This window comes from Cyanistes caeruleus, chromosome 11, assembly GCF_971803275.1.
Source record: "Cyanistes caeruleus chromosome 11, bCyaCae1.hap1.1, whole genome shotgun sequence".
Classification (NCBI taxonomy): domain Eukaryota; kingdom Metazoa; phylum Chordata; class Aves; order Passeriformes; family Paridae; genus Cyanistes; species Cyanistes caeruleus.
Window position 1 is genome coordinate 21493242 of NC_141711.1, and position 14592 is coordinate 21507833.

The window sequence follows — 14592 nt, forward strand, 5'->3', positions numbered from 1 at the left end:
CAATGCCTTGCCGAGACACAGGTTCCCTGCAGAGCCCCGGGTGCAGCTTCCCAACGCTCCCCTCTTCCTCCGCCTCCACCCTGCCTCCTGGGTAAAGGCATTCCCTGGCATTGCACCTGCTGTGCCTCCCTCCTAGTTCAGTGAAGGCATTGTTTTCCACCCAAGGGGGCTCTCCCCTGGAAACAGGAACATGGATGAATTCCCGGTGCCCCAGCATCAGGCAGGTGCAGGGTATCTCTGCTTGTCAGCCCCTGCCCTGTTTCCCTGTGATCCTGCTGACTGTTCTAGCAGTCAATGATCTGGACTTTGCAGGAGCGTGTTTGCAAAGGCGTGAATGCGAAAACTCTACAAGAACTGTTTTTATGTGTCATGTCTTGACTTTTTTCAAAATATTTGCTAGAAGGAAAGCATGGACCAAACTGACAAAGTTCTTTAATGTGGGAAAAACACTTGACTCCCGAGTTGGGTACTGTTGCATGCTCTCCAGTCAGATACAAGGTAATCTTTCATTGAATTTCCCGGGTTTCCATTGCGTCAATGTAAAGAATGAGCTTTCTAAGGAGCTTAATACTAATTTTTCCACTTAATATGAAATGTCAAATTCATGAGATCGTTAGATGACAGGAGAATTGAGGTTGGGAGGCAGCTGCAGTGGTCCCCAGCTTTATCTCCTGTTCCCAACGGTGATCAGCACGGGCATGAAATCAAGTTCATCTCAGTTTACTGCAGAGAAGTCTTGAGGAAAACGTCGGTTCACCAAGAGCAGGTTTAGAATCTGTGCAGTGCAAGAGACTCTGCACAAGCTCTCTGGGCAACTGACTGTCAGGGGCAGGAGCCCTGGCGTGGCCGTGCCTGAACAGCACCTTTCTGCCTACAGTGCCACCCTTGATGACTGCCCTGGGGCCTGGGATTGGACCCTGCACTTGCTGCAGGAGTCTCTGGCCTGGTTCCGTGCTGACCAAAGGCTTGGAACCATCTCAGAACCTCGGTTCCCAAGGGGGTGGCCTCAAGTGGTTGCCGGGCATGTGAAGCCATGGCTGCCTCAATCTTGGGAGCAAGATGCTGATGTCAGAGTGGCCATTGTGACGCGTGCGACCAAAGCCCCAAAAGGGAAGGCTGGGCTCAGGCCGTGTGTCAGTGCGACCTGGCAACGGGAGGAGAAGGTAAGGCAGGGAAGCAGCTGCCCAGGGACCAGAGGGGCCCCACACCTTGGGGCTCTGGGCCTGTGCTGCAGGCTCACCTGCCTCTCCCTTCCCAGAATCAGCGCAGGAACATCCAGAGGAGACCGCGGTGTTCCTGAACGCGACGACGGGAGCAGAAGGCGGACAGGAGCAGGGCTCACGCAGGGCTTACCAGGGAGTAGCGCCCTTGTAGCTCTGGGCCTGTTCTCCAAACTCCCATCACTCTTCTTTCTCCCACAGAGAGAGACAGGACCAGCACCTGGCGGAGACAGCGGCGTTCCTGCACAGGGACTCAGCGCTGACAGCCGCCATGTGCGACAGGGAGCAGGAGGGCCCTGATGGCAGGGAGCCAGGTGAGGGCAAAGCAGCCCTCCCACAGCCTGGCCCAGGGGCTGTCGGGGTGGCCAGCGTGGGGCCCAGAGCAGAGGCCGGGGCAGGCAGGAGCTGCTCAGCCAGGCCAGGGCTGGGAGCCTCCTTCCTCCCCAAGTGGGGCCCAGCTGGGCCAGGGGGCAGCTGTTGGGAGCCCCGTGCCCGCAATGGCCGCTGCTCTCCAAGGCCTCCAGCCCTGCCCATCAGCCAGGCATGCAGGCAGGGACAGAGCAGACCTTGGGGCCGATGCTGCGGGCTGAGAGCCCCACAGAGCTGCTCATGCCCGCTGCCATTGGCTCTGTCCCCTGCAGAATGCGTGTTGTGTCGCCGTGTAGAGGCTGACCCGGACATCTGCGGCGACAAACGGGAGAAACACGGGCTCTGTGCCCACGTCTTCTGCCTGGTGAGTGGCTCCAGGCACTCCCTCCCGCATTGCAATGGGCAGTCCCTGCCACCCTGTCCTCATCAGCTCTTCCCATTTTCTGCAGTATTTTGCCACACTGCTTTTCCAGCAAGCCAAGAAACATGTTGGACTCCTGGGTTTTCTGCCTCAAGAAATCCAACTTGCAGTCAGGAGGGCGGCACAGAAGGTGAGAGCCTGGCAAAAGAGCAGGGACATTTGTGCCAGGAGAGGCTGGCCAGAACTTATCCCAGACCCCCAGCAAGAAAGGCCGGCCATGCAGCCAGCTGTGGGACAAAGTCTGGCTCCCAGCAGCTCCGTGGAGCCTCTGGCACAGGAGCTTCCCTCACCAGCTGGCTCTGAGGGCTGAGAGCCAGCAGCGGCCCCATCCTACGCCCTGCCCGCAGCCCTGGGGCTGCGTGGGGAGGTCCCCAGGCTGCTGCTGATGGGGCTGCTTGTCTCATTCCAGCATTGCTGTGTCTGTGGCCAGAGCGGGGCCACCATCATGTGCTGCAGGGAAGGCTGCGACAGATGGTTCCACCTGCCCTGTGCCAAGGAGGGCGGCTGTGTGACACAGTACATTGCCCCATTCAGGTAGCCCCTCTCCCCTTCTGGCCACCCCCAGGGAAGGACCAAGACTTTCTCATTATGCCCATCCCTTTGCCCCCAGGTCCTACTGCCCTGAGCACCGTCCAGAGCAGGACGTGCAGGTGACTCCAGAGCCGGGCACCGAATGCCCCATCTGCATGGAGCCAGTGGAGGATAGAAAGACCTTCAACACCATCGTGTGCCCAACATGCAAAAGAGCCTGGTTCCACAGGGACTGCCTCCAGGTGGGAGCCATGCCCTCAGGCCTGGGACACAGCAGGTGCTCAGCAGCACCGGGGCCTGGCTCACACTGCTTCTGTTTGCCCTGCAGGGACAGGCCATGTGTGCTGGTCTTTTTTCCTTTCGCTGCCCCCTCTGCAGAGATCATGAGGATTTCCTTGTTGAAATGTTCTTTCTGGGGATCCGAACCCCCATCAGGTTGGTGTCGTTCTGCGGGGCTCACAAGACAGGAGGGTGCCAGTGCTGTACTGTGCCAGGCCCTGCCCCAGAAGTCCAGACCCTGCCCCATCCAGGGAGTCTGGACTTCCGCTTCTCACGGGACTTGGAAAAGCATTGGAGGAAGAGCAGGGACACCCTGTTACCTCCATGGGGTCAGGGCAGCAGAAACACATCAGCTTTTCCTTTCTCCATTAGAGACCCAACATGGGAGGACAACAATGGCTTTGCAGATCTAGGAGAGAGGCACAACAGGTGCAATGCCAGGGAATGCCTTTACCCAGGAGGCAGGGAGGAGGCAGAGGAAGAGGGGTGAGTTGGGAAGCTGCACCCGGGGCTCTGCAGGGAACCTGTGTCTCGGGAAGGGCTCAAAGCAGAAGGAGCCAGAGGAGCTCGGCTGCACAATCCCATGCTGGGACACTTTGTCTTCAGAGCCATCAACCCGTTTGCTTCCCCAGGCCCTGGGAGCTGCTCCTGTGCTCCTCCTGTGCTGCCGAGGGCACCCACAGGTGCTGCTCTGGCCTGACAGTGAGGACAACCCACTGGGAGTGTGACAGCTGTGCTGGTCTCGACATGGGTATGAGGCAAAGCAGGCGGGTGTCCCTGGGCTGGGGCCAGTGCCCAGGCTGGGCACGGCAAAGCCCATGGGCTCCTGGAGGGCTGGGGGCAGTGCTCTGGTCGGGCATGGCTTGGTCCAGGCCTGTTTGACATTCCTGTTTGCTTTTACAGGCTCCAGGGATGAGCCGGAGCTCAATGGCCCCAGCCTGACCGGACAGTCAGGACTGGAGTCTTCTCAGGGCCTCTCAGAATCTGAGGCCATCAGCCCCACCTCCAACACCCCAGTGTCATCGGGTCTGGCTCCCCGTTCTCCATCTCCGGAGGCCAGCAGCCACAGCAGCCCCCGGCGTGCAGCCTCATCCTTGGCAGACAGCGGCAGCCCAAGCACATCAAGGCCAAGACACAGCAGCTCCATGGACCCTGAGGACAGGGTCCATTCCAGATGTGCTGGGCCTGACCGCAGGCAAAGCCGCTCTCGCCAGCAGAGTCGGGCCTCAAATCGACACGTCCGGTCACGGAGTCGCCATGACAGGAGCAGCAGGACAAGACCAAGGGCTGAGAGGCCCAGGCGCAGGGAGACACCATCACAGGCTTCCCCCAGATGCAGCTGCTTCTGCTGTCAAGCTCGGGCCTTAAGTCCACCTGTCTGGTCAAGGAGTCACTGTGACCAGAGCAGCAGGACAACATCAAGGGCAGAGAGGCCCAGGCGAAGGCAGACACCATCGCGGGCAGCCCCCAGACTCAGCCGATCCCGCCAGGAAGCTCAGGCCCAGAGTCCACCTGCCCGGTCGAGGAGTCGCCGAGACAGGAGCAGCAGCACAACATCGAGGGCAGAGAGGCCCAGGCGAAGGGAGACACCATCGCAGGCAGCCCCCAGACGCAGCCGCTCCCGCCTACCACGTCAAGTCTTGAACCAACCTGTCCGGTCCAGCGGTCTCCAGGACAGGAGCAGGAGGACAGCAGCAAGTGCTGAGAGGCCCAGGCGAAGGGAGACATCCTCAGGGACGTCCCCCAGACGCAGCCGCTCCCGCCTGCAACGTCGAGCCTCAAATCAACCTGTCCAATCCAGGAGTCACCAGGACAGGAGCAGGAGGACAGCAGCAAGTGCTGAGACGCCCAGGCGCAGGGGGACACCATCGGGGACGTCGCGCTGGAGCAACCGCTCCCGCCAGCCACGTCGGGCCTCAACTTGGACCTCTAACAGCAGCACGTAGTGTCATCTTTTCTTTCTAGTCCTTCCGTTTGCTGCTGTAAGTGAAGGTGAGAAGGTCAGTACAGGGACCTTGAGATTTGCAGGTCTGTGGGAAAACCCGAATTAGCTCTTGGCATTTCTATGATTCTTGGTTTCTGTTATCGTGTATTGTTAAGGGAAAAGCCACTTAAGGACATAGCTAATTAAAAAGGACACTCATTGGTGCCTTTAGACAGATATTTCCCCACTTCTTACCCTTGAAAGTGAACCAATCCTTAATGGCTTGGATACGTTTAGGGAGACATGAAAAGAAAGGTGGCTCTTAGGGAAGCTGTCTTTGAAAAGGCCGTGTGCTGAGTTGCTATCCTTAAACCAACTCATTTCAGTAGAGCCTTCCTTCAGTGAAGCAGAAGAAGAAAGTAGAGAGTGAGACACTGCCTCAAGTGTCTGGAGAAATCGATTGTGACACTGCTGCTGATTTTAAAGACTTGATTGGACCTTCAAAGATCAAACCAGAAAAGACCGTGGAAATAGCCTGGGACAAAGAGGATGCGCTGGACTCTGCCCCAGACGAATGTCCGAGACCTTTGCCTGAAAAAGACAGAACTCAGGAGTCGAGTGCGTTCAAGTTTTCCTTCTTTGGAGACACAGAGGAGTTGGGCATCAAAGAAGGTAACAGCAGAACCCTCCTAACAGAGCCATTTCTAAGGAACGGCTTCTGGCAGGCACTGTAGAGCAAGATGGTGTAAAGAAGGTCATAATCCAGAGGATGATCAGCAGCAGAAGTCAGTACTTATGCTGAAGCATTTTGATCTTCATTGCTACTTGCCAAGGTTGTGGGAGATTAATGAGAGGTAACACCTGCTTGCATCTCAGGAATTTTGAGAGGCACGCCTTGAGAAGGCATTGGGATTTTTGCAGAGTGGTGAAAAAGCTTGTTGTCATGCCCTAAAGTTCTCAAACAGGGACAAAGGTGACACAGCAGTCATACCAAGTTACATGGAACACAACAGGATTTTAAGGAAAATGGGTGTTAAGGTAGAGGGAGGAGCAAAATCCTGGAGTTGACCCCAAGCTCCATGACCATTCCGTTAGTTACCGAATTCTATTCCTGGACCTTCAGAAAAGTGAAACTGAATGACACTGAAGGATCATTGGGGTGTCCTAAGCTCAGATAAAATAAGGCCTTATGAAATGAAGATGAAGGAATATTTAATCAAGTCACAGTCAGATAGGAATGAAAGGAAGCCATGCCAAGTTATCCAAAATATTAACAAACAACACAAAGCAACAAGCCCCCCACACTTGTGCTGAATTCAGAAGCTATTCACTGTCTTCTGGATGCGATGATAAATGTTGAAGAATACATAGGAGATACCTTGAACAAAGTGGAAAATCCTGGAGCAGAGCTACAGCTCAGAAAATCAGGGAGGAGAAGATTCTGTCCTTCCTAAATCTGTCTTCTCCAGTGTACATATTTCACTTGAAAGAAGGAATTTTTCCTGGCAAGCAGAGAAATAATCTGGTTTTGGTTTGCTTTCTCTTTTGGTGCTGGTTTTGCAGAGCCTCACACAGTTGGAACGATAAAACTGGAAAAAGTCAGGTGGCAAGAGGATTCACATTTCCAAGACATCACTTCTGAGAGTGCTGATGAGCCTGAGATGTCAGAAATTGAAAAGCACCAAGAAAGGCAAGTTCCATTTGTATTTGTTGTCTACTTGGCTGTAGTAGTTGGATGCTGTGGGAATATGAATGGCAGCACTGAGGAAATGGGAAACTGACACTGCACACCTCTGAGCAAGGAAAGTCATCTTGAAAAACCATTGGTGCTGTGTGGAGTCCAGAGTCCCAGCAGCCCATTGGATGTGAAGTTGAATGTGAAGAGAGAGAAGTTGAGCACAAGAAATTGACTGGGTTGTTTTGGTTTGGCCAACCCCAAACTGAGTTTTGCCAAAAGGCAAAGACACAGTCAGTTTTCTTGTAAAAAGTGGGTTTTTTTAATAGAAGGCTTTATTTGCATACTATGGAGTAGAGCTCTTCCATGTATACCATTTCTCTGAGGCACTACAGCTCTAACTCATGCTCATGGGATTTGATAGGACCTTTTAGGATGCTAAAACCCCTTTGTACTTGTCTAGGGTTTTTTCTCTACCACGCACAGAGAGTGCTAGAATTTTCTTCTTCTCCATAGATGATGAACGCCTAAGAGGTACGACACAACTTGTTCAGCCCCTTTTGTATATTTTTCCCTTTTAAACCCTTACTGGACTTGAGTAAGGAGGAAAAAATGCTGCCTGGTTATGAATGCTCTGTAGTCAAAATTTGCCATGCTTTCCTGTGGTCAAAGTTGTGGTAGATCCCATGAGAGAGTCCTGGTAAAAAATAAAGGCTGAGCAGCTTTCTGTCTTTCCTTTCTTTCAGATAATTGCCTCATAGCTATAGGAACTTGTAGAGCTTAGCAAAAATATAGTCACTAGACAGGTTACTGAGACATTTAGGATCCTTTCAGGTAGGTCTATCACCTTTAACTTTTTCCTGTCTCTCTGGTGTTAATCTGAGGAATGCCGAGTGCTCTTGTCAGTGACATATGTGCGTGCGGTTCTTCATCCTAATGAATCTGGGGCTTTCTCTTCTGAAGCCAGTGAATTTTCGATTTAAAAACAGACAACAACAACAAAAGAAAACATACACAGCCCCCAAAAATTACACAGGCTGCCAATTGCTTGTTCTATTTTGTAGAATATAGTCTCAAGTCAGGCTTAAATGACGTTTGTTTCTTGAGACTTGTTAGATAACGCTGATGAAATGTATGGCTGTGTTCATACAGTTACTGCCCTGCAATCTTCCAGCCTGTCTGATTTACAGGGTGTGTTAGAATGGAGATCTCAGCCCTTGGAAGCAGCGCTTCTGGGGGCAGCTGTGGGATCCTGCTGCTGAGCATTTAATGCAAGAGCTGCTGTTTCACTGCAATTTAGATTTCAGCAGGTTCAGGGAGACAGCTGCTGCCTTTCATTTTTCTTAGTACACCAGGCTGCAGTAGGGAACAGTTCTGTTGGAGCCGACATGTGGTGGGGGGCAAGAGAATAGGAGGGACGTGAAGAATAGAGCTTCTGACTTGACTGTTGTGTTGTTCATTCATGATTGTTGGGAGCAGCAGCAGAATCAGAAGGGTTGAACCCTACTGATTGGTGTTGTGTTTTGTTTTGTGCAGAGGGCCCAGAGTTATTTTGTAGATCTGTAGAGCTCAGTGAAGAAAAAGTGGGTTGGGAAGACAGATGTAGATTATTGTTTGAGGTGAGTATGGAACATCTGTTCCCTGGTAACTGTGGCTGAATGCTGGGCATGGGGAGGGAACACGGCTATGGATGTGCATGCAAAACTAATTCAGGACCTCCAGAAGAGCCTGAAGCTTTGTAACTGTCAGGGAACAAAAGGTTGTTAGTATACTGGTGTGTGTAACATGATGTGATGTCCAGCCAGGTAAACCACTGCATCTCTGTATGTTACAGGAGCAGCTAGCTAACTAGATGTAAGGGAAGTGTTTAAGAGAAACAGTGAATTTAGAGACTTCTGCGAGTAGTGGATTCAAAAACTTCTCCTAGGAATATGTTAGATTTTCATTAATTTCTGGATCGTCTAAGGAAGCATAAGAATTCCAAACGGAAACTGAACCCAAACTAATAAACCCTTTCTTGAAAAGAATCGTGTCCTATTTGTTCCTTGAAGAAGTTGCCAAACAACTTTACCTTTTAAATCCTTTCAAGGATCTAACAAGAAACAATATTGGCAAACCCAGTTAGGCAGTGTTTCTGAGCTGGCGCTGATGCTCTCGGGTTCCGGGGAGCCACGGGAAGGCTCCAGTCCAGACTGTCCGGTCAGGCTGGGGCCATTGAGCTCCGGCTCAGCCCTGGAGGCTGTGAGGGCAATCAGCAATGTCAAAGGCCTCCCAGGCCTGGGCCAGGCTGGGCCGGAGCAGTGCCCCCAGCCCTCCAGGAGCCTACGGGCTCTGCCAAAAGGGGGCTTGGCCTGACAGCCGTGCCCAGAGCAACAGAGCTGTCACACTCCGTGCTGGTTCTGGTCGCTGTCAGGCACGAGCAACACCTGTGGGTGCCCTGGGCAGCACAGGAGCAGCACAGGGGCACTTGCCAGGGCCTGGGGAAACGCAGGGGTCGGCCTTTACACAACGACACAACAGGCATGCTGCAGGGGACAGAGGCAATGGCAGCGGGCATGAGCAGCTCTGTGGGGCTCTCAGCCCGCAGCATCGACCCCAAGGGCTGCTCTGTCCCTGCCTGCGTGCCTGGCTGATGGGCAGGGCTGGAGGCCTTGGAGAGCAGCGGCCATTGCGGGCACGGGGCTCCCAACAGCTGCCCCCTGGCCCAGCTGGGCCCCACTTGAGGAGGAAGGAGGCTCCCAGCCCTGGCCTGGCTGAGCAGCTCCTGCCTGCCCCGGCCTCTGCTCTGGGCCCCACGCTGGCCACCCTGACAGCCCCTGGGCCAGGCTGTGGGAGGGCTGCTTTGCCCTCACCTGGCTCCCTGCCATCAGGGCCCTCCTGCTCCCTGTCACACATGATTCTGGTCAGTGGTGAGTCCCTGTGCAGGAACACCATGGTGTCCTCCACGTGCAAGTCCTCTCCCTCCATGGCAGAAAGGAAGAATTCTCGACTAACTACAGAACTGCTACATAGCAGCATACTTCTCTTAATACTTACTCATGGTTTCCCTGGAATCAAAGCACTCAGCTCCCTTTACCTGGGGTATTTGAGGGGCAACTGTATCAAATCCCAGCATTACATTGTTAGAACTGCACAAAGGAATAGCTGACTGCTTGGTAAAGAGTTTAACATACTTGCAAAATTATGAAGGTGGCCCTTTTTAATGTCGGTTACACTTGGGAGGTTTTTCCTTTGCTGGAAGGAGCTGTTTCCCCAGTGATCTGGCCCAGCATGTCTATAACTGTGCTGAGGCTGCTAAGTACTACTATTAACACTGCTACTACTACAACTACTATAACTACAACAGGCACTGCTCATGGTGCCCATGGCCTGGGGAGCTGCTGTATGTTGACCCTGCTATTGCCTCACTCTGTGTGCTGCAGCTGCTGCTCTCCAGAGAGCAAGATGGCAGCGACTCTTGGTATGCTTCATGTTGGGGGCTCCTGCGGTTGCTGGCCCCTGGAGGTGGAGCGTGCAGAGGCAGATTCTGATGGCCTCAGGTTCTGCGTAACCACAGGAAGGCTCCAGCCCTGAGTGTCTGGTCAGGCTGGGGACATTGAACTCTGGCTCACAAGTGCAGGCTCTAAGGCCGAGCGGGATGGCCAAGGGCTCCCCAGGCCTCGGCCAGGCCAGAGCAGTGCCCCCAGCCCCCAGGGAGCAGACAGGCTCTGCCAAGCCCAGCCTGGGCACTGCCTCCAGCCCAGGGGCACCCGGCTCTTTGGCCTTATACCCGTGCGGATACCAGCACAGCTGTCACACTCCCATGTGCCACAGTTTTCCCTCCAGCACATGATGGTGGCCCTGCTTTGGCCACAGACGCAGCAGTGCTGGAATGAGCCAAGCAGCCCCATCAGCGGCAGCCTCGAGGCCTCCCCAAGCGGCCCAAGGGCTGAGGGCAGGGCGCAGGATGGGGCTGCTGCTGGCTCTCAGCCCTCAGAGCCAGCTGGTGGAGGAGGCTCCTGTGCCAGAGGCTCCATGTGGCTGTGGCTTTGTCCCACAGCCAGCTGCATGGTTGGCCTTTCTTTCTGGGGGTCTGGCCTCTACTTTGGAGGGCAGTGGAATGCTGGACTGGAGGCCCAATGTGCCTGGTGGAACATTGGGATGCATTGAGACACGTTGGGGGATGGATAACACATCGGGGGATGACCAGGATGTGTCATCCTGCGATGGTGTCTCCCTACACCTCAGCCAGTGCTCCGGGATCTCTGCTCATCCCTGCTGTTCCAGCCGACTGTTCCTCAGAGCCCTGCAGGAGTACCGGGACTGCCCGCCCGAGGGGGTTTGTGAAGCAAAGCCTCTCCTCCATCCCTTCCCGTCTCGGCCAAGAAAGCTGCCACGGGGTCCCTGGTTCTGTTTTCTTGCTAATGCTGTAGTTATTGTTGTTTGTTTGCCTTGTTATAAATACTAGTAAAGAACTGTTATTCCTATCCCCAGATCTCTGCCTGAGAGGCCCCTTGATTTCAGAATTACAATAATTTGGAGGGAGGGGGTCTACATTTTTTTATTCCAAGGGAGGCTCCTGCCCTCCCTAGCAGACACCTGTCTTCTAAAACCAAGACACCAAGGGCAAATGGGGAGGCCTTACCAAGGGTAGAAGATGGAGACGCTGACTCAGTTGGGCTTAAGAAAGAAAACAGAAAACCTGATAAAGACAAGAGTAAATCAGAAAGACTCACTAAAACAAGAAACTAAGAGCGCAGACAGACGCCCATCTGGCCCATTTGTCATCTTACCCTGAAAGGTAGGAAGGTCAAGACGCATTCCTTCCTCCCTTCCAGGACCACTGCTCATAAAAAGACCACCGACTTATTTCAAAGAACAAACCAGGCGTGCTTAATTTCCTTTTTCCTCATTAACATGAGAAATGGAGAGTGGGTGGTAACTGAGTTATGAATATGTATTTGTATTCAATAATTTTGTAAATCAAAGCCAATTACCATTTGTACTCAGGGCTGCGTGCACATTAGGGATGACCCAGCACCAGTCCAGCGCTAATTAAACATATCCTTTCTAATTAAAACAATTAGAGAGTTTTTGTCCATCCAGTTGGATATTGATACTAGATCATATCCATATTTTGCTAAATCCCCTGATACCTAAGATTCCCCTCTAATGTATAACCCTCCCTCTTCATTTTTAATTCTTAGGAATTTATGGTGTTTCCCCATTGTCTCTTTCATCTTTCAATATCCAATTTCATTTATCAGCAAACCTACAATTTGTTTGTAAAGGCAAATATCTTTTTTCCATTCATCAATCAGTGGAATCTTTCCCATTGATTCTTTTATCTCTCAGTGCTAGTTTTACCTACCAGCAGACCCACAGCTTATTTGTAAAGACAAATCTGTTATTCCTCTCAATCCCTCTCCTTTTTTTTCTTAATAATTGTCTTTACAAACTTTAGTTATCATTGACTTAATTTCTTGTTCCTGGGTCTTTTTTTGATTTTGCAATTATTTGCAGTGACATCAATTTCTATCCTTTTGCAGCCATCTCTGGATCAGTAGGCATGGCTAATACTTGCATCTCTTTGATCACACGTTGAATTATTTCTACTAAGCAAGGGATGATGCATGGTAAAAAGGTCAGAGTTGCTGCAGCACAAAAAAGCATTTGTTTAATCTATAGCTCATGAGGTAACCATGGAAACATGTCCCATTCTCCTGTATATGCTTCCTGTTCTATTTAGACAATAAATGCCTCTTTCAGAAGAATGAAGCTGTCATGGATTTCTTTCTTCATCCCAAAATCTTGTTTCTATTATGGACCTCATCCAGGGTGCTAACCCACTATTAAGGTTTGACTGGGCTGGCCACCTATGGCCAGTTTTCAGATTCCCCTGGGCCTCTGCAGACCCAGCAATTGCTAAGGTTAAAGGTTTCTGCTACTTCTTCTCCTAAGGTTAAAAAATTATTTTCCCAATTTTAGCCCCAGCCTGACAGTATAAAGGTAAGATTATTAAGAGAAACATTCTAATGGTGTCATCTAATTTCCCCACCTAATTTTCACTTTCATGTTGTCTCCTGCACCACCTGTGGTGAGGGAAGGCACAGAAACACCTTAACATAAAGAAAGCCATGACAGCCAGGATTGGCCTCTAATGACTGGAGGTTGGAGAGAAGGGATGCCCACACAAACTATTTCAGCAGGCAGTCTGTGGGGAGGCACTCGGGGCTCCCCCTGATGTCGACGCACTGGCTCCTGCTCTGGTCCACTTCTGTGGAGTGTCAGTCACAGCTTCCCATCCTTCTCCTCCAGCTGAGATGTCCAAATCTCCAAGGCTTCAGAGATCTTGACCCAAGTGCGATCGGTCCACCTGTGTTCAGCTCTCTTGACAGCTGTTTCTGTGGACAGCAACACTTGGAAAGGTCCAAGCCACTTAACCACCAGTGGTGCTTCTTTCCACTCCTTAACTAGGACCCGGTCTCCTGGCTGGATGTTGTGAACAGCAAAGTCCAAAGGCAAGGTCTGTGCCAGCTGAGTTTCCTGTTGAAGAGATTTCACAAGAGTCAGTATCTGGGCCACAAACTGTTTTTAATATACATCACTTATCTTTAGCCCTGCCCCAGGCGGAGAATTACAAGGGTAAGGATTTCCAATCAATTCAAAGGGAGATAGTTGAATATCCCCCCTGGGTCTGGCCCTTATTTGTCGCAAAATTGGGAACAACGAGAAGAACGACACATACTCTCTTGTGGAGTCGAACTGGAGAATTTCTCTTGGTTTATTACCTCAGGTCTTCTTTATAGACCGATAAGGGAAAAGTACAGAAAGGAAAACTCTTATTGGTTAGTAGACTAACACATTACCATCATTGTTTAGTGGGGTTCACCACCCCTCAACCTTGTCTTGCAAGAAAACAAGGAACAGACAAACAACACCTGCAAGGCTGTCTTTTATCTCTGAGGATTGTTTGAATTCCTCTTTATGAATTCCCAGGCTGTTATGAATTCACTCAAAAAGAGTGATATGGTTCAATCAGAGAAAAGTTTTATTAATTACAGCAAGCAAGCAATAAGCAAAAGATCAGCACTGGGCGACAGGGGAGCAGGAGAGTTCCCGCCCTGCGAAACTGCCGCGCCGCTGGTTTCTGTATTCCCCCTTTTAACCCGCCTTCCGGGTTACGTGTCCTTTCTCTGGCATCTCTGCGCATGTGTCTCCGGTTGTTAGGGGGTCTTTTTCTGCCTTCTGGTGGTCGCGGGATGAAGATCATAGGTCTTCTTCAGTCTTATCCTTTTGATCTTTCTTCACTGTTTTCTGTTAAGGCTTATCTTTGGTGACTTTCTGGAATTCAAGAAAGCTCGCAAGGCCGTTAGTGATTTATGCAAGCGTCAGTAGCAACCTTCAACCTCATCCTGATTCCACAAAGCATAGTTTTGCAAAGCATCGTATCTACATGTTTAGGCAAACAAAAGGGTCTCTGCTTATCACACAGGCCACTTTCCCAGGCAAGACTGAGAAAGGTATGTGGCCTGCTATTCCACAGGCACTATGCTCCCTGCTTCACTGTTAGCATCCATACTTATTCTTACTAAAGCCAGTGGCAAGAGCTGTACCCACAGCATCTAAATTTCTATCACCAGCTTCAGAATGTGTTTCTTCATTTCCCCATTCATCTGTTCAACTTGGCCCGAACTCTGGGGGTGCCAGGGGGTTCCATTGTATCCCTAAAGCAGTCATTACTCCTTTAAGAAATTTTTCTGTAAAATGAGTGCCCCTATCTGAGTCTGTTGCCTCCACAGTCCCATAGCTTGGAATTATTTGTTCCAAAAATACTTTAATAACGGATCTTGTAGCTGCTGAAATGTCTGGAAACGCTTCTGGCCACCCTGTTAACAGACATACTATTACCAGAAGATATTTAAATCTTGCCACTCGAAGCATTTCAGTAAAATCTACCTGGCATCTCTGGAAGGGATGTACAGGCCAAGGCCTCCCTCCCCTGGCAAGTTTCATTGTAACTCTGTTACTGTTTTTAGCACAAATCAAATGCCCCTCAATAGCTCGCTTTGCCAGAGTAAAAAGACCCACAGCAGCGTACATTTTGAGGAAGGCTTCTGCTATTCCTTGGGAGCCCCAATGACTTCCTTCATGAAATTGTTTTAACAACTGTAAAGCTAGAGCTTTGGGTATC

General features: G+C 51.2%; 2 protein-coding genes across 8 annotated transcripts in view; one reads left to right on the top strand and one right to left on the bottom strand.

The window, feature by feature from the left end:
- Positions 1–14592, bottom strand: part of LOC111942221 (uncharacterized) — a 101125-nt gene that overhangs the window by 55096 nt on the left and 31437 nt on the right. The gene's annotated exons all lie outside the window — the stretch shown is intronic.
- Positions 1020–8443, top strand: LOC147651118 (uncharacterized). 7 transcript variants are annotated; one of them, XM_086846514.1, is made up of 16 exons: positions 1020–1163; positions 1259–1534; positions 1862–1953; positions 2039–2140; positions 2420–2544; positions 2621–2783; positions 2870–2976; positions 3193–3306; positions 3453–3571; positions 3724–4820; positions 5131–5416; positions 6308–6434; positions 6883–6953; positions 7166–7253; positions 7956–8038; positions 8254–8443. In XM_086846514.1, exons 2-10 carry the CDS (start codon positions 1492–1494, stop codon positions 4764–4766), a joined length of 1908 nt encoding a protein of 635 aa, XP_086702640.1. In that variant the 5' UTR covers positions 1020–1163; positions 1259–1491; the 3' UTR covers positions 4767–4820; positions 5131–5416; positions 6308–6434; positions 6883–6953; positions 7166–7253; positions 7956–8038; positions 8254–8443. The 7 variants fall into 7 exon arrangements, with proteins under 7 accessions (XP_086702640.1, XP_086702639.1, XP_086702641.1 ...); XM_086846513.1 differs by having other exon boundaries at positions 1080–1163; positions 3724–4812; XM_086846515.1 differs by having other exon boundaries at positions 1106–1163; positions 3724–4812; positions 5134–5416.